Source organism: Pelodiscus sinensis, chromosome 3 (genome assembly GCF_052426305.1).
Source record: "Pelodiscus sinensis isolate ZL-2025 chromosome 3, ASM5242630v1, whole genome shotgun sequence".
Lineage (NCBI taxonomy): Eukaryota > Metazoa > Chordata > Testudines > Trionychidae > Pelodiscus > Pelodiscus sinensis.
Window position 1 is genome coordinate 136,279,535 of NC_143054.1, and position 20,941 is coordinate 136,300,475.

Genomic DNA, 20,941 nt, shown 5'->3' on the forward strand with positions numbered 1-20,941 from the left:
ACATGGAAATCAGCTAGTAGAGTGGCACTAGCAGACAGTTCAATTGAAAACTTACTGAGAGTACGTCTACACTACAACGTTAATTTGAACTAACTTAGTTCGAATTAGTTAATTCGAACTAAGCTAATTCGAACTAACGGATCCAGACTAAAAAACTAGTTCGAATTAGCATTTTGCTAATTCGAACTAGCACGTCCACATTAAGTGGACCCTGAACCGGGCTTAAGGCTGGCCGGAAGCAGTGCCGGCAGGGCATCAGAGGAGGACTTAGAGCGTGGAGCTGCTGTCTCAGGCTAGCCGAGGGCTGTGCTTAAAGGGACCTGACCCCCACCCCGGACAGACAGTTCTCAGGGTTCCCCGCTTGCAAAGCAGTCCTGGCTTGGAGTGCCCTGAGTGCCCACACTGGGCACATCACAGCACTCGGCCATCAGACCGGCTGCACTTGCCGCAGGCTGCCATCCAGGGGGAGGGGACAATCGGGGGGCTGCAGGAGAACTTCCCCTCCGAGAAGCCTGCAGAGCCAGCCCAGTCCTCCCCATCAGGGGCTCGTACCCCATTCCTCCCTCACCTCCTTCCACTTACCCTTCCCTAGCCCCCCTTCCTGATGTACAAAATAAAGAAAACGTGTGTTCAAAAATAGAATCTCTCTTTATTGAACAAAACTGGGGGAGACTGGGAAAAGGAGGTGGGAAAGGGGAAGAGAGAGGCTGAGAGAGGGGAGGGCAACTACAATGATCAGGGGTTTGGAACAGGTCCCATATGAAGAGAGGCTAAAGAGACTGGGACTTTTCAGCTTAGAGAAGAGGAGACGGAGGGGGGATATGATAGAGGTCTATAAAAGCAAGAGTGGTGTGGAGAGGGTGCATAAAGAAAAGTTCTTCATTAGTTCCCATAAAGAAGGACTAGAGGACACCAAAGGAAAGAAATGGGTAGCAGGCTTCAAACTAGTAACAGAAAGTTGTTCTTCACAAAGCAAATAGTCAACCTGTGGAACTCCTTGCTGCAGGAGGCTGTGAAGGCTAGAACTGGAACAGAGTTTAAAGGGAAGTGAGATCAAGTCATGGAGGTTGGGTCTATGGAGTGCTATTAGCCAGGGGGTAGGAGTGGTGTCCCTGCCCAAGGTTTGTGGAAGGCTGGAGAGGGATGGCACGAGACAAATGGCTTGGTCATTGTCTTCGGTCCATCCCCTCCAGGGTCCCTAGGGTTGGCCGCTGTCGGCAGACAGGCTACTGGGCTAGATGGACCTTTGGTCTGACCCAGGATGGCCATTGTAAGCTCAGGGCTCAGGGTCGGGGGTGTCAGTGGACTCCCTTGATTCTCTTGCACACCTGCTCCTGGGTGGCCAGTCTGGCAGCTCTCCTGCCCAAGCTGACCACTTTCCTGTGCCTAGTGCGGAGATCGTGGACGAGGTCCAAGATGTCCACACTAGCCCAGGCGGGTGCCCGCCTCTTGCGGTCCCGAGCAAGCTCCCAGGAGCCGCCAGCCTGGTCCCGGGAAGAGGGGGAGGGCTGGGGGGCATCAGGTGGGTGGCTCGATCTGTGCCAAGTGCAGGGTCTGCTGGCTGGGTGCTGGCAGGCTTGCACCTGGCACGGGCACCGTAGCCAGCCCGTGCCCCTTTAAGGGCTCCGGGGCCGGGAGGGGGGCAGATGAGTTTCCCTGGTGTTGGCCAGAGTGGCCACCAGGGAAACCTGGGGAGGGCTAGCCTCCCACTAGTTCGAATTAAGGGGCTACACACCCCTTAATTCGAACTAGCTAGCTCGAACTAGGCTTAATCTTCGTGGAATGAGGATTACCTAGTTCGAACTAAGCGCTCCGTTAGTTCAAATTAAATTCAAACTAACGGAGCGCTAGTGTAGCGCCTATGAAAGTTAGTTCGAACTAACGTCCGTTAGTTCGAACTAACTTTGTAGTGTAGATATACCCTGAGTGAAATAAACACAGAAACTGATAACTGGAAAAAAACTTGAGCATATATTGAATGTCATTCTTTTTCTTTCTGAATGGGGATTGGCTTTTAAGAGGCAGCGGTGCGGGAGGGGGGAATGTGAGTAGTTGACTAGTCACTTATATCCCTAACCTGAACCTCTCTGAAAACTCACCATGCCTCATGTGCATCACTCCATTAGTATACAGAATGGAGAACAGAAAGTCCAAGGCAAGGACCACATCCTGCACCCCCATCCCCAGCCTGCTCCTGCACCAGCTCCCACCCAGACTCCCTACATCTCTCCTACATTTCCCACCCTCCCAGATCCCACATCCCTAGCCTGCTCCTGCATCCCACATCCTGCCTAAACGCTACACCCTCACCCCAGCCCATTCCCATACAGCCCCCTCCCACATATTAAGCCTCTTATTGTTGTCCCCACCGCAGAGGGTAGGGTCCCCCAAAATCTACAAGCCCGGGTTCCCAGGGGAGTTAATCCAGCTCTGGAGGGAAGCCTTGCAAAAATCAAGAAGACACCCATTAAATGGACCACATGTGGTAAAACTGGATCACAGAGAGTAAGTCATTATATCACCAGTACGATCTCTAAAGCAAATTGATCTGGACCTTACTGGGTTAAATGTGTCCAAGGTCATACCTCAAAGTACAGGTATTCCAGAAGGGGTGGGCAGCATGGTTAAAATTATGGTATACTGACAAACCCATCAGAAAAAAAAAAATCCCAAGGAGTGTATTGGAAACTGTTTTGGGTGGATCTGGATTGGGAGTTGGAGTACTGGATGCCACTAATATAGAAGTATTGGCAAACAAACTACGCAGGCCTGTACGCAGGGCAGGTGTGCAAAGGGTGCAAGTGCACCCCCACAAGCCAATCCCCTCCCACCAAGAGCAAGGCTAGAGCTGGGCCTTGCTCTTGGGATAGGAATGGAAATCAGCCCCAGCCTTCCCCTGGCCGACCAGAGCATGAGGAGGGAGTTCAGGTAGTGCACTGCTCCTGCCTTTCCCCAGCCAGTGGTTTGAACTGAGCTACTCTCTATAGGACTGTGCTACTTAGGGAGAATGTAGGGTTACTGAGCATGCTTAGTTGCTCTACTGAAGTCCTTGCCCTTCCTGGCTGTCTCTAGACTGCATCCCTTTTCCATAAAAGGGATGCAAATTAGACACATCGCAATTGCAAATGAAGCGGGGATTTAAATCCCCCCCGCTTCATTTGCATAAAAATGGCTGCCGCTTTTTTCCGGCTCGGAGCTTTGCTGGAAAAAAGCACCAGTCTAGACGCGGATCTTTCGGAAAATAAAGCCTTTTCCGAAAGATCCCTTATCCCTCTTAAAATAAGGAATAAGGGATCTTTCGGAAAAGGCTTTATTTTCCAAAAGATCCGCGTCTAGATTGGCGCTTTTTTCCGACAAAGCTCCGAGACGGAAAAAAGCGGCAGCCATTTCTATGCAAATGAAGTGGGGGGGATTTAAATCCCTGCTTCATTTGCAATTGCGATGTGTCTAATTTGCATCCCTTTTATGGAAAAGAGATGCAGTCTAGACACAGCCCCTATGAATAAGTTTCTGCTGGCTACATTTTACAGTGGGGTTAAAAAAGGAGAAAGGGGGCTAAACAGGCGAGAGGGGTGAAAATTAACTGGGCAGGGGGGTGGAGTGGCTGCAGGCAGGGTTAGAATTGATGCTGGAGGCAAAATCAGGGTCGGTGTGGGGAGCAGCAGCTGGTAAACTCCGCTGCTGGAGTGACACACAGGGCAATGCCCCAGCACAGGCAGGGCAGAAAATGACTGCCACCAGTAGCATAGCCATACAGGGAGCAATTCTATACAAAAACCTGTATGTAACTGCTACCTGTAGGGTTGAGATACTGTAGGTAGCAATATCTTACAGGAACATTGTCTTTTAGATCAGTGTTTCTCAACCTTTTTTATAGAGTACCGCTTTTTCAAAAAATAATGTAAGTACAGGCAGTCCCCGGGTTACATGGATCCGACTTACATCAGATCCCTACTTACAAATGGGGTGAGGCAACCCCGCACTAGCTGCTTCCCCCCAGCAGACCAGGGAGATGCGAAGCTAGCACCGCCCCCCCCCCCCAGCAGACCAGGGAGACGCGAAGCTAGCGCCCCCTCCCCCCAGCAGACCAGGGAGACGCGGAGCAGCTTTTCTCAGCAGACACCTCAGCTTGAGAACAAGGGTACGTCTACACTACAGCGCTAGTTCGAACTAACTTAGTTCGAATTAGTTAATTCGAACTAAGCTAGTTCGAACTAACGCATCTAGAACTAAAAACTAGTTCGAACTAGCGTTTTGCTAGTTCGAACTAGTAAGTCCACATTGAGTGGACTCTGAACAGGGCTTAAGGATGGCCGGAAGCAGTGCCGGCAGGGCATCAGAGGAGGACTTAGAGCGTGGAGATGCTGTCTCAGGCTAGCCGAGGGCTGCGCTTAAAGGGTCCCGACCCCCACCCCGGACACACAGTTCTAAGGGGTGCCCCTCTTGCAAAGAAGTTCTGGCTTGGAGTGCCCTGAGTGCCCACACTGGGCACATCACACCACTCGGCCATCAGACCGGCTGCACTTGCCGCAGGCTGCCATCTGGGGAGAGGGGGCAATTGGGGGGCTGCAGGAGAGCTTCCACCCCCAGAAGCCCGCAGAGCCAGCCCAGTCCTCCCCATCGGGGGCACGTACCCCATTCCTCCCTCACCTCCTTCCACTTACCCTTCCCTAGCCCCCCTTCTTATTGATGTACAAAATAAAGATAACGTTTCTTCCAACATTGACTCTGTCTTTATTGAACAAAACTGGGGGAGACTGGGAAAAGGAGGTGGGAGAGGGGAAGAGAAAGGCTGGGAGAGGGGAGGGCAACTAACATGATCAGGGGTTGGGAACAGGTCCCAGATGAAGAAAGGCTACAGAGACTGGGACTGTTCAGCTTAGAAAAGAGGAGATGGAGGGGGGACAGGATAGAGGTCTCTAAAAGCAGGGGTTGGGTGGAGAGGGTGCATTCAGAAAAGTTCTTCCTGAGTTCCCATCAAGAAGGACTAGAGGACACCAAAGGAAAGGAATGGGTAGCAGGCTTGAAACTAGTAAGAGAAAGTTGTTCTTGACAAAGCAAATAGTTAACCTGTGGAACTCCTTGCTGCAGGAGGCTGTGAAGGCTAGAACTAGAACAGAGTTTAAAGGGAAGTGAGATCAAGTCATGGAGGTTGGGTCCATGGAGTCCTATTAGCCAGGGGGTAGGAGTGGAGTCCCTGCCCAAAGTTTGTGGAAGACTGGAGAGGGATGGCACGAGACAAATGGCTTGGTCATTGTCTTCGGTCCATCCCCTCCAGGGTCCCTAGGGTTGGCCGCTGTTGGCAGACAGGCTACTGGGCTAGATGAACCTTTGGTCTGACCCAGGACGGCCATTGTAAGCTCAGGGCTCAGTGTCGGGGGTCTCAGTGGACCCCCTTGATTTTCATGCACACCTGGTCCTGGGTGGCCAGGCTGGCAGCTCTCCTGCCCTAGACGGCCACTTTCCTGTGCCTAGTGCGGAGATCGTGGACGAGGTCCACGATGTCCGCACTAGCCCAGGAAGGTGCCCGCCTCTTGCGGTCCAGGGGAAGCTCCCGGGAGCCGCCAGCCTGGTCCCGGCAAGAGGGGGTGGGCTGGGGGGCATCGGGTGGGTGGCTCTGTGCCGTGCCAGGTGCAGGGTCTGCTAGCTGGGTGCTGGCAGGCTTGCACCTGGCACGGGCACCGTAGCCAGCCCGTGCCCCTTTAAGGGGTCCGGGGCTGGGAGGGGGGCATAGAGTTTCCCTGGTGTTGGCCAGAGTGGCCACCAGGGAAACCTGGGGAGGGCTAGCCTCCCACTAGTTCGAACTAAAGGGCTACACAGCCCTTAGTTCGAACTAGCTAGTTCGAACTAGGCGTTAGTCCTCGTAAAATGAGGTTTACCTAGTTCGAACTAAGCGCTCCGCTAGTTCGATTCAAATTCGAACTAGCGGAGCGCTAGTGTAGCACCTATTAAAGTTAGTTCGAACTAACGTCCGTTAGTTCGAACTAACTTTGTAGTGTAGACATACCCTAAAGGACTGAGGGAAGTGAGGTGTGGGAGAATAAAACTGAGCGCTGGAGAAATGTTTGGCTAGAGTTTCCCCTACAATATGTACCAGTTCCGACTTACATACAAATTCAACTTAAGAACAAACCTACAGTCCCTATCTTGTACGTAACCTGGGGACTGCCTGTACCCCCTTTTAAAAAATTGTAAGTACTCCCAATACCTACAGTTTCCAAACACAACATTTTTTTCTGCCATTGCAACACATTTGTTTAAACAACTTAATCGTAGCTGGGCGGGCGATGAAATTTTTGGGTGTAAAAAGTACAAAAATAATAAAGTACTGTAAAACTTAAAACAAAAATTCAGTTTCCTCAAAATTTCAGTTGTGTTGACGTACCCCCCCAGACTTCTCTTGAGTACTCTGAGGGTACTCCTACCACTGGTTGAGAAACACTGTTTTAGATCGTACTAATCAGAATCTGCTACCAGTAGCACATGGGGGACCATGGGGGAGTGCATTCTCACCCTTGTGGTTGACATTTACAAAAAAAGCCCCCCCCCCCCAAAGAAATTCCTGCGTACGGGCCTGCACAGAACCACTGGTTGTTTTGAAAGTTACAGACTAAAACGGCTCCTCCTCTGAGATTGTTTTTCTAGTTTGTATGGGAATGGGTTGATGTGCAGTGTAATGCAGGTGTGTCAGAGACATGGAAAACACTCAATGTGCTCTTTATCTCTCAATGGCAGACTAAAGCATAACTAAGCAAATTTACTGCACAGGCAAAATAGGGAAAGGCTGGCACAGGTTCTAGGGGTTATACAAGTTGTGCTGGCATACGATAATGGTTAGATTCTGTGAATGAAAATGAGGGTAACATTGTCCTGAGGGAATGGAGTCTGCTTTTGGCCATTGTCCAAGAATTTGCAATTACTGGAAACAATCAGATGACAATTGATTCAGAGATTCAGAACACCAATTTAAACAAATTGTTTTTAATTTCAGAGGGGTAGCTGAGTGAGTTTGTAACTGGAAAAACTTAAAAACAACTAATAGTTTAGCAGCACCTTAAAGACTAACAAAACATGTAGATGGTATCATGAGCTTTCGTGGGTACAACCCACTTCTTCAGATGACTGGAGTACTAGCTTAGGCAGTTTTGAAAAATTTGTCCCTTATCTTTTTCTTCTGTAGTCTGTAGCTCAAAGGGCCAGATTCTCACTTACACTAAGGCCCTTTTACACCACCCTTGGAAGTTTAGAGTGGTCTGAAAGTTGGTGTAGCTGTAATTTAAAATAAATGAGAATCGGGTCCAGTGTTTTTTCTTGCCTCTTTTTCAGTGTACTTCTCTCAGACAAAGGAATCTGTCTTGCAATCCTTGCTCACAAAGGACATGATTCTGCCAGCCTTACTTACATTGAACATTGTCTATGAGCAGGTCTATTAGGATCCATGGATTTGCGTTCAGAATACAGTACCACTGATGATCAGGTGTGGCAGATCAGAAGTCTATTTGCACAGGTCTTGCTGCAACAGAAATAGCAACCTTTGGGGTGGGAGATAGTCCAGTTTCTTTGGATAGCCTGCTGAAGAAACAAAACCTGTGGAACACAACCTGTACTGAGGGCGAAGCTGAGGAGATGTACCATGCTGATTGGTACAATTAAGTAGAGAAATGAGTATCTGTATACAAGCAGGTAGTCCCATTGGAGTCAGCAAATGCCCCTTGATAGACGTGCACGCAGACAATATTTTAAAGACCAGGGTGACTGCAGCTTTGAGCTCTTCCTAAATCCCAGAATGTTTTGTAATTAATGTATTAATCTTCCTATCAACAGCTACTAGAATTTTTTCAACATGAAAATGTCAACGTATGATTTGTATTATGGTAGCATCTGGTAAGATTCTCCCCAGGATGCCAGATGCTGTATTAACCTATGATCTGACAGTCCCAGCCCTACGAAGCTTACAGAAACGGACAAGATGTGGAAGGGCAAACAAGGCCATAAAGTGGTGAAGTCACTTGGCCAAGATCATACAGCAGGTCAGAGGTAGAGTCTAGACTAGATTCCACATACTGTGAATCCCAGTCTACTGTGCTATCCATCAGGTTATATTGCAATGAGCACCTAGAGTTGTTTGGTTTCTTGTGTTTCAGCATTTGCACTAATAGGGGTTACAATGTCATGAACAGGATGAATTAGTTTTCTTATTTTAAGGCAGAATTGTGTTCTATAGTAAAGATTTATTTCACAGTAGACAAGGGGGCTGTGCCCTCTACTCACTACACTCGCCAACCCCCCTCTCTCTGAGGGTAGGTGTCTGGCCATGGGGAGGGAGCAGGAGCTGGCTGGGGACAGGGCATTTGGCCAGGGAAGATGGCGCAAGAGCAGGCTGGGGGGAGGTGTCTGTCCAGGGGGCGAGGACAGGAGCAGGCTGGGGATGCGGGATCTCAGCAGAAGCGGTAAGTGAGGGGGCTGGGGCTGCAGGGTCTCAGCAGGGTGGTGAGTGACGGAGTTGGGGGGGGCTCTCAGGTTGGAAGGGTATGAGTGAGCAGCTTGGGGGTGCAGAGTCTCGGCCAAGGGTGTGTGTGAGGGAGTTGGGGGGGTGCAGGGTCTCAGCTGATAGTATGTGTGATGGGGCTAGGGATGTGGCGGGGGGAGGTCACGTGGCTCTTGGCCCCCCCAGGAAGGGGGAGAGGGGAAGCCTTGAGGCTTCCAGCCCCCCCACACGAAGGGGGAGGACTCACAGCCACACAGCTCCAGTCCCCCCAGGAGGCGGAAGGTCTCGCAGCTCCCGCCTCTCTGGAGCACCAGGGAGGGGAGAGGGTGTGTGGCTCCTCCCCCGCAGCACTGGGGAGTGGGGAAGGGGGGAGGGAAGAGGCAGGGTGACTGAGGGGGCAGCGGGACTCAGACTGATGTGATGAAATCACTCTGTTGAAAAGCAGGAATTTTTTAGAGAGAAAGAGAGAGAAAGAGAGAGAGAGAAAATATATAGTTAGAACTGTGCTTCCAGAATATATTATGTGGAGTTTATACAGGAACACAATGAGTTCTGTGTCAAATACAGGCAGCTGCCAGGGAAACACTGCTCCGGGGACATTTCCACCCACCCCGGCAAAATGATCCTGTAGAGACCCTGTCTGGTCCTGCTGAAATCTTTGGAAATTTTGTCACTGACTTCAATGGGAATAAGATTAATCTTATACTTTGTACAACAAATAAAATAATAGTGACTACAAATATACTCGTCGTTGTCAATAGCTGACATTGTCTTGACTTACGTTACCCCTATTGAGAGCACTGGTGCAAAGACGGAGATGCATGCAGGGGAAAAAGATGAGAATAAGAAATGGCAAGGTCTATTGTTTTCCTTCTAACGTCAGAAAGAGCAGCATTTAATTTAATTTTATAGTTGTTAAATCAGATTAGATAACTGAACTCGGGTATCAATAAGTGGCTTGTTTTGCCATGTAGGTGCATTAAATGAGTTTTACAAAGAGAACTGGAAGACGTATGACTAAGCTATTTGTGTATCACCAGAATGGTATTGCTCAGCAGTAGGGAAAGTCAGATTCTGCAGGACACCCATCTGAACAGTGCAGAAGTAATTAAATTAACAAGGGGCTTTGGGACAAGGGATTAATTCCCCCCGAGAGGTTTCTATCTCTGCATGGGGAGGGATAGAGGGATAGCAGCTCAACAGAAGGTAAGTGAAAGCCCTATGCTTAGAGAGGTGCAAGAGAATAACCTTAATAGGCAGACAGCATCCAAGTCAAATTGTTCCTTGCAGATTATGAATGTAAAAAATGTGAATGCTAGGATGAACCTAAAAGAAAACATTTATTGTAAAAAGAGGAAGAAAACAATGGCTCCCCAATAATGATTAAAATAATTTATCAGAAAAGACATCTGTGTTAGTTTTATTTACAAACAAATAAGTGTTAAAACAAAGAAAGAAGGGTATTTGGTTTCAAATCTTTACGGTTGCTTAGGGATAGTCTCAGCCATAATATGTTCACAGGCCACCTATAAAGGCTTTTGGGGCAGAGGGGTTATGGTTCTGAGTTGGTCCTCCATGTTTTTCTCACACAGAGCCCCTGTTAAGATCATAAGAACATCTATACTAACTCAGACCAAAGGACAGTCTAGCCCAGAATCCGTCTTCCAACAGTAGCAAATGCCAAATGCCCAAGAGGGAATGAACAGAACAAGTGATCATCAAGTGATTCCTTCCCATCACCCATTGCCAGCTTCTGACAACAAGCTAGGAACACCATCCCTTCCCATCCTGGCTAATAGCCATTGGTGGACCTATCCTCCATGAATTTATCTGGTTCATTTTTTAAACTTGTTAGAGTCTTGGCCTTCACAACATCCACTGGCAAAGAATCCCACAGATTGACTGTGAATTGTGTGAAAAATACCTCCTTTTCCTTTAAAAGTGCTGTCTATTAATTTCATGGGGTGACCCTTAATTCTTGTATTATGAGTAAATAACTCTTCCTTATTTACTTTCTCCAGCTCCCTCAAGATTTTGTAGACATCATATTCCCCCCCTCTTGTCGTCTCTTTTCCCAGCTGAAAACTTCCAGTCAGATTTGTCTGTTCTCATACAGAAGCTGTTTCATACCCCTAATAATTTTTTAAAATCTTTTCCAATTCTATTATCTCTTTTGAGAGGGGCAGCCACACGTGTGCATATAACCCCACAGTAGGGTTAGTGGCACTAAGGAGCCCTGATAGCCCTGTCCCTCTGGGCCTGTCAAGCATGCTTCAGCAGCAAGAGTGGGTTAAAGCAGCTCAGACGCCCAAACTAGAGGTAGTGACAGGTTCCATGAGAGAAGAAACCTTCTTTAGCAAGCCATCAGGCAAGTGGAGCCTGAGAGGAGACCACAGAATGGTCAAGGCCCACAGCCATCCACTTCGATAACCAGCAGCATTGCCAGGGGCCTGGTCATTTGGACTTTTTGTGAAATTGTTGGATTATAGTGCACGCACAGAAACACGTGCGCGCACACACGCACACACATACACACACGCACACACCTCCCTCCCTCTCTTCCCCCTGTATAGTCTCTAGGGGTATGTCTACACTTCCCCCCTAGTTCGAACTAGGGGGGGTAATGTAGTCATATGGAGTTGCAAATGAAACCCGGGATTTGAATTTCCCGGGCTTCATTTGCATAAAGCCGGCCAGCGCCATTTTTAAATGCCGGCTAGGTTGGATCCTGTGTCGCGCGGCTACACGTGGCACGGACTAGCTAGTTCGAATTAGGCTTCCTATCCGAACTAGCTGTACGCCTCGTGGAACGAGGTTCCTTCTCACAGCCTGGAATGAGGCCATAGCAGCAAGGCTTTCTTCCTGGAGACACTGCCTCTTTTAACAGTCCAACGGGGCCCATTATGGTACTCTCACCTGGTCTGGATAGGTTCTGTTCTCAGCAGGTGGGGGGAGGCAAAGGGGATAGTTGTCCCAGAGCCAGGCAATTCACAAGGGCTCAGAGCTACCACAGCCGTCATTGTGGCAGTGCTGGCAGCCAGAGCCCCTGGCCCTTTAAATTACACCCCACACACCAAGCAGTGCTAAGGGCTGGCTGGGGCACTCTGGGTGGCCTTGAGGGCTAGCTGCTCCAGACCCACCCCTTCTGCTTAAGGCCCCACCTTTTCCAGAAGTGTGGAGCTGCCCCCCGCCTTGCTTAGAGCCTGGAGCAGGGTTTCCCAGCCTATGGGTCAGGACCCAAATATGGGTCGCCATTACATTTCAAAAGGCTTGCCAAGTGTCTCCCCAGGTGGCTCTTCCCCCCCCCCCCCCGCGTTTTTGAATTGTCTTGGGTCACCAAGTCTTCCTGAATTGTCAAAATGGGTCCCCATTGGCCTCCCTGGTTCTCAGTCCCCTGGTCTCAGCCAGCCTAGACTGGACCAGTCCTGCTGTTCCTCCAGCCAGCCAGGCACCTGCTCTATGGTAAACTGCCCTGGGCTCATCCTGCTGCCCAGTCAGTCAGCCCTCTTCAAACTTCAGGCACACCTGACTGCTCTGCCTTTACTTTCTTTTATATGACCTTTCTGGCCCCTGCTTGGTCATTCCAACAGCCCATCTGCTTGGCTGCTCCCCTGCAGCTATGCTAGGCCGCCTTGAGAACTCCTCCTCTGCTCTTTTCTGGGTGAGGCAGGGCAGTGCGGCCTCCATCAGGGAGGGTCTAGACCTCATCCACCCTGCCACAAGGGGCACTCCCCAAACTGAAGTACCATATAGAAAGTAGCCCAGGGCAGCAGAATTAGACTTGACAGCAGGGGTGCTGAACCTTTTTTGGGTCGGAGGCCACTGAGCCACAGAAAAATCAGTCGAGGGCCACACACAAAAACTCCTCATTGGTGCCCAATTGAGAAGACACTCCCTATAATCCCCTCACACACTAAAGCGTAGGGGGCCCCCACCTTGTATATTTTGTGCTCTCTAGCCCCATGGTAGGGCAGCAGGGAGGCTGAAGTGCCAGCACAGGCTCCCCAATACAGGGGGAGGCCCTGAGCCTTGAGGGCCGGACCCAGGCGAGCTTGGTTCTGCATCCGGCCTCCAGGACTGAAGTTCCCCACCCCTGCTTAACAGGGAGAAATTTGCCAGTGTTACTTTTCATAGGGCCCAGGGCTCAGAATTAGTGAAGAGGGAGGGTTCAAGTCTTGCTACCAGCAGGGAAATGGCCTAGCTGAAGTGTGAGGGGAACAGACACAAACACTCCTGGCTTGAGGTCAGGAACCAAGCATTGCTAGTACCCCATCCTCTGAAAGACAGAATGGGAAGGTCTGATGTGCTAGGTCATCCTATCACACAACTGAAAGGTTTTTTTCCATCATAAAAATTAAAGGTGGCAAAGACTACCAAGGCATGCTTTCCCCCATGCCAGGACCAGATTGTTCCATAAGGGACATTCTTCTGCACTTCATAGCAGATTGGTTGATCAGGCAACAGCTGGACAATGCTGAACATGCTGTAGGTAGGTAGCCACTCATTTTTTCCATTGTTATTAATAGAAGCCATTATTTGCAGCTGGTGTGATGTTTGGTGTGGGTATAGGCAAATAGACAGTAGTGTCCCCGCTCTTGCAGTTCCAAAATATCACTGGTGAAAGATGCCAGAGTAGAGACAAATTCCCACCCCTCTGACCTTGAAGCTGCCAGTCAACTTTAAATATTCTGTGGTGTGTCCTTCATTCCAGACATCATTGCTTAATAAGAACAGCCTGCCAGTGCTTAAGTTACCATTCTTGGGAAAGGTTATGGGAAGACCAATTCCAGCAGCACCTCACTGATGATTTTTTCTCCATCTAGTCTTGTCAGCAGATTTTCAGACTCTAGGCATGGCAGTGGCAGGAATCCAGCACGTATTGTTGGCTAATCCTCTTTGAGGCAACGGACACAGATCTGTCTACCTAGAATTGTTTTTCATGGGACATGATAGCATAACTAAGGTGATAAAATGCAATTAAAACGTGAAATTTAGGCGTATTATCATGTTGGGATGAAAAGAAATCAATATTGATGTTATCTAAGAACATGTAATAGCCTCCACTTGGAAGCGCTGAGCCATTTTAAGTTGACTAGATCAGGGGAGCTCAACCCGTGGGTTAGGGTCACGGCTCTCTTCTTCGGGGCGGAGGGTCGCAGAAGGCGTGAGGGAAGTGGCAGGAGAGTGGACTGGCGCTTGAAATTAAAGGGGCTGCAACAAAATATTCCAGATGGCGTTTTGTTTTTTCAACAAAAATCCTGCAGGTTTTTTTTTTTTTGGTCAACCAAAAAAATCCCTGGGGGTCATGAATTAAAAAAGGTTGAACACCACTGGACTAGATAGTGTCAGAGAAAACATACGCCAGAGAATAAACCTGCATTGGCAGAAAGGGTTGTTTAGATAAACTAATACAGAGGTTTTCAATTTTTTTTTCTAGTGACCCAATTGAAGAAAATTTTTGATGCCAGAGACCCAGAGGGGCTGGGGATATGGGTTTTGGGGGTTCAGGAGGGGTTTAGGGCTGGGGTGAGGGCTTTGGGGTGGGACTGATGATGAGAGGTTCAGGGTGTAGGGTCTCTGGGTTTGGGGTGCATAACGGGGTCAGGGCTGGTGATGCAGGCTATGAGGTGAAGCTGTGGATGTGGGATTTAGGGTATGTCTACACTACAAATTTAATTCAAACTAACAGACGTTAGTTCGAATTAACTTTGATAGGCGCTACACAGGCAAACCGCTAGTTCAAACTTAATTCGAACTAGCGGAGCGCTTAATTCGAACTAGGTAAACCTCATTCCATGAGGACTAACACCTAGTTCGAATTAACTAGTTCGAATTAAGGGCTGTGTAGCCCATTAATTCGAACTAGTGGGAGGCTAGCCCTCCCCAGCTTGCCCTGCTGGCCACTCTGGGCACCACCAGGGAAACTCTTCTGCCCCCCTCCCGGCCCCGGAGCCCTTAAAGGGGCACGGGCTGGCTACAGTGCCCATGCCGGGTGCAAGCCTGCCAGCATCCAGCCAGCAGACCCTGCACCTGGAACGGCACGAGACAGCCACCCGCTGCCACCCAGCACTCCGCCTCTTCCTGGGACCAGGCTGGCGGCTCCCGGGAGCCTGCCCAGGTCCGCAAGAGGCGGGCACCCATCTGGTCTAGTGCGGAGATCGTGGACCTCATCCACGACCTCTGCACTAGGCACAGGAAAGTGGCCGTCTAGGGCAGGATAGCTGCCAGCCTGGCCACCCAGGAGCAGGTTTGCATGAAAATCAGGGTGGTCCAGTGAGACCCCCGACCCTGAGCCCTGAGCTTAGAACGGCCGTCCTGGGTCAGACCAAAGGTCCATCTAGCCCAGTAGCCTGTCTGCCGACAGCGGCCAACACTAGGTACTCTGGAGGGGATGGACCGAAGACAATGACCAAGCCATTTGTCTCGTACCATCCCTCTCCAGCCTTCCACAAACAGAGGCCAGAGACACCATTTCTACCCCCTGGATAATAGCACTCCATGTACCCAACCTTTATGAATTTATCTAACTTCTCTTTAAACTCTGTAATAGTTCTAGCCTTCACAGACTCCTGCAGCAAGGAGTTCCACAGGTTGACTCTTTGCTTTGTGAAGAAGAACTTTCTGTTATTAGTTTGAAGCCTGCTACCCATTCATTTCATTTCGTGTCCTCTAGTCCTTCTATTATGGGAACTAATGAAGAACTTTTCTTTATGCACCCTCTCCACACCATTCGTGCTTTTATAGACCTCTATCATATCCCCCCCTCAGTCTCCTCTTTTCTAAGCTGAAAAGTCCCAGTCTCTTTAGCCTCTCTTCATATGGGACCTGTTCCAAACCCCTGATCATTTTAGTTGCCCTCCCCTCTCCCACCTTCTCTCTTCCCCTCTCCCACCTCCTTTTCCCAGTCTCCCCAAGTTCTGTTCAATAAAGAGAGTTTCTATTTTTGAACACACGTGTCCTTTATTTTGTACATCAGGAAGTGGGGCTAGGGATGGGTAAGTGGAAGGAGGTGAGGGAGGAATGGGGTACGAGCCCCCGATGGGGAGGACTGGGGTGGCTCTGCGGGCTCCTCGGGGTGGAAGCTCTCCTGCAGCCCCCTGATTGACCCCCGCCCCCGGATGGCAGCCTGCAGCAAGTGCAGCCGGGCTGATGGCCGAGTGCTGTGATGTGCCGAGTGTGGGCACTCCGGGCACTCCAAGCCAGGACTGCTTTGCAAGCGGGGAACCCCTGAGAACTGTCTGTCCGGGGTGGGAGTCGGGTTCCTTTAAGCACAGGCCTCGGCTAGCCTGAGACAGCAGCTCCATGCTCTAAATCCTAATCTGATGCCCTGCCGGCACTGCTTCCGGCCAGCCTTAACCTCGGTTCAGGGTCCACTCAATGTGGACATGCTAGTTCGAATTAGCAAAATGCTCATTTGAACTAGTTTTTAGGTCTAGATGCACTAGTTCGAATTAGCTTAGTTCGAATTAACTAATTCGAATTAAGTTAGTTTGAATTAGTGCTGTAGAATAGACATACCCTTAGAGTGCAGGAGACTGTGATGGGGGGGGGGGGGGTTTCAAGGCTGGGGCAGGGGATTGGGGCACAGGATTGGGGAAGGGGTTTACCTCCCATGGCTTCTCATCAGCAGGGCTTCAAAGGCAGGCTTCCTGCCTGTTTTGGCACCATAGACTGCATTGTGCGCCAGACATGGCCAGCAACAGGTCCAGCTCCTAACAAAGTTGTGCAAGCAGCTACATACCACTGTTGCCTGCAGGCATTGACCCTCCCCAGCTTTCCATTGGCTGGTTAATGGGAGTTCTCAGGACAGGGGCAGTGGGGGAAACCCCTGTGGCCTTACTGGCTAGGAGCCAGACCTGCTGCTGGCCACTTCCAGGGTGCTGCATGGTGTCAGAACAGGTAGGCATTGGTCAAGGGTTTTCAAAGTGTGGGCTGTGACCCAGCCAGGGATCCTGGGTGCTGTGCCTCACATTCTGTGACCCAGTATTGGGTCATGACCTGAACTTTGACAACCACTAAGCTAATAGGCCTTTTTGTCTCCAACTATTTTGTCATTCACAAAACATTACACGAATCACCTCCGAAATAACCTCATTGAAAGCAAACAAATAATTGAACAAAAGCAAAAATAGATTTGTGGAACTCATATGATATTTGTCTCCACTGCATTAATCATGTACTTGTGTGTTGTCACTATCCCATTCCTTCTACCCTCTGTCTGTTTTGTCTATTTAGATTGCAAGCTCTTTGGGACTGGACTGTCTCTCATATGTTTGCATAGTGCCTTGTACAATGGGTCCCAATTTTCAACTCGCCCTGTGCACTATCATGGTAAATATAACAACACTATCAAAACAATGGGAGGTTGCCAACAAAAAGAAACGCAGAGCAAACAGGAAATTGTGTGTAGCACTGCCAGCACTGTTTCTATAAAAACCCATTACAGACTATTTTACATAAACTTTATTGTACTATACAATTGCATACAATCAATGCAAAGGCAATTTCATAGGCATGTAATGTGATTAGCTTGATCTTTATTTTTTCCATATACTGAGATAATTATTGTGATCTATGTTATGCTCTAATATGTAACAAATATTATCAAGGTCTTTGGGGAATTGTGTTCCTATTGGAATTGATTAACGTGTTGGCAAAATTCCTTACTAACTTCTGAAATTAGGAGGAAACACACTGGGCTTCTGTGGAAATTCACCATTGTTCCTGTGGCAGTTCAGAAGATGGAGAATATATGACAATGTTCTCCTCAAACAAAATTAACAACTGGCATCAGAACATCTTCATTCACTAGAAGATTTCTTATGTTGTTTTTATTTTTGTTCTGCTTTCAGCACATCCGGTCCTTGTAGGAACAGCAATAGAGAGATTTCCAGTGCATAGCTTTTACATATCTGAAGAGAAACTGGATTTGCAAGATAAAAATCCTGAGGTAGCTGTGAATGCTTCAATAAAAAAACATAATGATCCCTGATTGTGAAATATTAGTAGTCTAGCAGTAGAAAAACTATTGTTTAAGGAGGTAACACAGATATTGTGCCTGATTCACTACAGGCAGTCCCCGAGTTACGCGGATCCGACTTATGTCGGATCCGTACTTACGAATGGGGCTTTTCTCGCCCCGGAGGACGCGGGCGGTGGGACTGCCCAGACACGCCGCGGTCCCGCCGCCCACGTCCTCCAGGGCGAGAAAAGCTGCTCCGCGTCTCCCTGGTCTGCTGGGGGGGGAGGGCCCAGCAGACCAGGGAGACGCGGAGCAAAGCCGCGGAGGACGCGGGCAGTGGACCACACAGACGCGCCGCGGTCCCGCTGCCTGCGTCCTCCGCGGCTTTGCTCCGCGTCTCCCTGGTCTGCTGAGGGGGGGGGGTGCACTAGCAGACCAGGCTTTTCTCGGCGACGCCTGGGGTAGAGCAGCTGGGGCGCTGCCAGGTTGGTCCCGCAGCGCCGCTCCTCGACGCTACTGGACCAACCTGGCAGCACCCCAGCTGCTCTGCCCCAGGCGTCCTGATTCAGCCGCTGCTGGTCAGTTTCAGCAGCGGCTGAATCAGGACGCCTGGGGCAGAGCAGCTGGGGTGCTGCTGGGTTGGTCCCGTAGCGCCAAGGAGCGGCGCTGCAGGACCAACCCGGCAGCACTCCAGCTGCTCTGCCCCAGGCTTCCTGGAATCAGCCACTGATCAGTTTCAGCAGCGGCTGACTTGGGGACACCTGGGGTAGAGCAGCTGGGGTGCTGCTGGGTTGGTCCCCGCAGCACTGAGGTGCGGCGCTGCGGGGACCTACCCGGCAGCGCCCCAGCTGCTCTGTCCCAGGCATCCAGATTCAGCCGCTGTTGAAACTGATCAGCGGCTGATTCCAGGAAGCCCAGGGCAGAGCAGCTCTGCCTTGGGCTTCCTGTAGTCAGCCGCTGGTCAGTTTCAGCAGCGGCTGAATCTGGACGCCAGTTCCGACTTACATACAAATTCAACTTAAGAACAAACCTACAGTCCCTATCCTGTACGTAACCCGGGGACTGCCTGTACTCTCGTACACCAGTGTTACACCAGTGTAACTCCATTGTCAATCATGCCCATTGTTTGGTAGAGCTCCCTATGCACACTCAGGGCATGTCTACACAGCAAAGTTATTTCGGAGTTACAGACGTTATTCTGGAATAACTATGTGAGCGTCTACACAGCAACAGCGTTATTTCGAAATGGAATCTTCATCCTTAGAGGTTTTTAAGTTTCAGCTTGACAAAGCCCTGGTTGGGTTGATTTAGTTCAGATTGGTCCTGCCTTGGGCAGGGGGCTGGACTTGATGACCTCCTGAGGTCTCTTCCAGCTCTATGATTCCATGAAATAATTTTGAAATAACGGGAGGCTTATTTCAACTTCTGTAAGCCTCATTCTACAAAGAATAACATCTATGTCGAAATAGCATCCCCAGCTTGCTGATGGATGGACCGGGCACCCTTGGGACCCAGGAATGATGATAGCTATTTCAGAATAGGGACTGCGTAGATGCTCCACTTCTGCTATTTCGAAATAGCCTCTCACATCACGGGTATTCTAAGTTATTCCTCCCCAGTGCCTCCTGGGGCTCTAAATCAAGATAGCACATCTACATTAGGGAAGCCTGCCTCGGACTAATTTTGAGGCTTCCCTAAAATGTAGACGTGCTATTTTTAAATAAGCTATTTCAGAATAACTGTTCCGGAATAGCTTATTCTGAAATAAATGTGCAGTGTAGACATAGCCTCAGCTACCTCAAGTGTCTCCAAGTAAAGATGTCTGTGGTACCTACTGTAGATAAACACGAGTGATAGTTCTGAATTACATTATTGCTCATTTAAACCAACCATATTGTTTTCCACAAGTTTTTTTTTACTGTGAAACCCCAGTTTAAAATTAGGATGTGTGAAAACATATAAAACAAGGATGTCCTCATTTTCACACATTAAAATATGAAAGGAATCAGGGCTTTCCTTGATTTTGGATAGTCCGTAAACATCCTGAGATAGAACCTGAAAGACAATAAATGATAATGAAACTGTATGGATGCCAGAAAACTTTGCTTATTGCTTTAATAAACCTAATCTTCCTCCATCCTGAAATCCACCAAAAATACTTCACTTTGTAATCATTTTCAGTAACTGCACAAAAGAGTTGTTTTAAGAGATTTACACAAAAGTACCATTAAATGTAAAAATGAAGTGGGTTTTACCCACAAAAGCCCATGATACTATATCTTTTTGTTAATCTCTAAGGCCATATCTACACTAGGAGTTTAGTCCAAAATTACTAAATTTGACTTCTGGACACCCAATTCTACAAATTCCAAGTTCCGTGTTCTCACTGTGGGAAAGAATCGAATGTAGTCCAAGGCAGTCTCCTTTACTGTGGATGCGCTACCTTGGACTCAGAGTTCCAGAAAGCACTCTGGGGAGCTGTGGGAGGCCTCCCAGAGGCCAATTAGTTCGAATTAGAAGCACCAGAGCATCAACACTAATGTTATTTTGAATTTACAAGTTCAGGAATAGCATTATTCCTCATGAAAAGCAGGACTGCAGAGTTTTAATTCCATGGCCCCTTATACCAGAATAATGGGTGTGGTAGTGTGGACACATTGCTTACAAATTCAACCGGGGGGGGGGGGGGGAAAGGGGAAGAATTTTGGACTAAGGTCCTAGTGTAGACCAGGCCTAAGGTGCCTCAGGACTACACCTTTTTTTTAAATGACTGTTAAAATTAGTACTTAAATCTGAATTCTGTCAGTATCTTTTGTTGCTTTAAAGGCTAAATTCCACTTGTATTCACACCAGTGTAAATCCAAAGTAGGATCTGATTCACATTTACACTACAGCCTCTTTACATTGTCCTGGCAGTCAAAAGGAGACTTTAGTATAGGTGGATATCTAATGTAGCTCACAGTAACTTTAAGGTTGTTACAATTTACTGCTCTCCTTATTTCATCACAAAATGTCCAGATATAGTTCATTGGGAACTGTTCTTGGACTCGAGCACTTTCCTTCGTTCACTGCTGCCTCATGGAAACTCTGGAGACTTGTAGGAACACACAGCAGTTGAGGTTGTTACCTTTGCTGATGAAACACTTTCTTCCCTTTCAGTGCTGGTTATATAGTGCACATTAATAGGGTCTGATTTCCAGAGGATGGATGGCCAACCCTTTTTAAAAATCAGTCCGCAATAAGGTGCTTCAAACTGAGCCCCCCAAAATCAATATATCCCAAACTACATGTTGCTTTTAAAAATGGAGGCTCTTAGAAAATGTAATGAGGGAGTCAACAGAAAACTCCACTTGCTAAACTCCACATCATCAAGTTTTTTTACTTATGTTCCCAAATTAAACGCCCTTTACATTGAATAATGAGGTATTTCTGATTCAATATACAGTACTGAACATTTCAACTTTATCTTGAATTCCACCCCCATCTTTGGG

General features: G+C 48.7%; 1 protein-coding gene across 1 annotated transcript in view; it reads right to left on the reverse strand.

The window, feature by feature from the left end:
* Positions 1 to 18,395: 18,395 nt before the first annotated feature.
* Positions 18,396 to 20,941, reverse strand: part of SRD5A2 (steroid 5 alpha-reductase 2) — a 55,604-nt gene continuing 53,058 nt past the window's right edge. Inside the window, exon 5 of the mRNA XM_075924919.2 lies at positions 18,396 to 19,505. Within this exon, the coding sequence (XP_075781034.1) occupies positions 19,439 to 19,505 (67 nt within the window). The 3' untranslated portion in view covers positions 18,396 to 19,438. The remainder of the gene's footprint in view (positions 19,506 to 20,941) is intronic.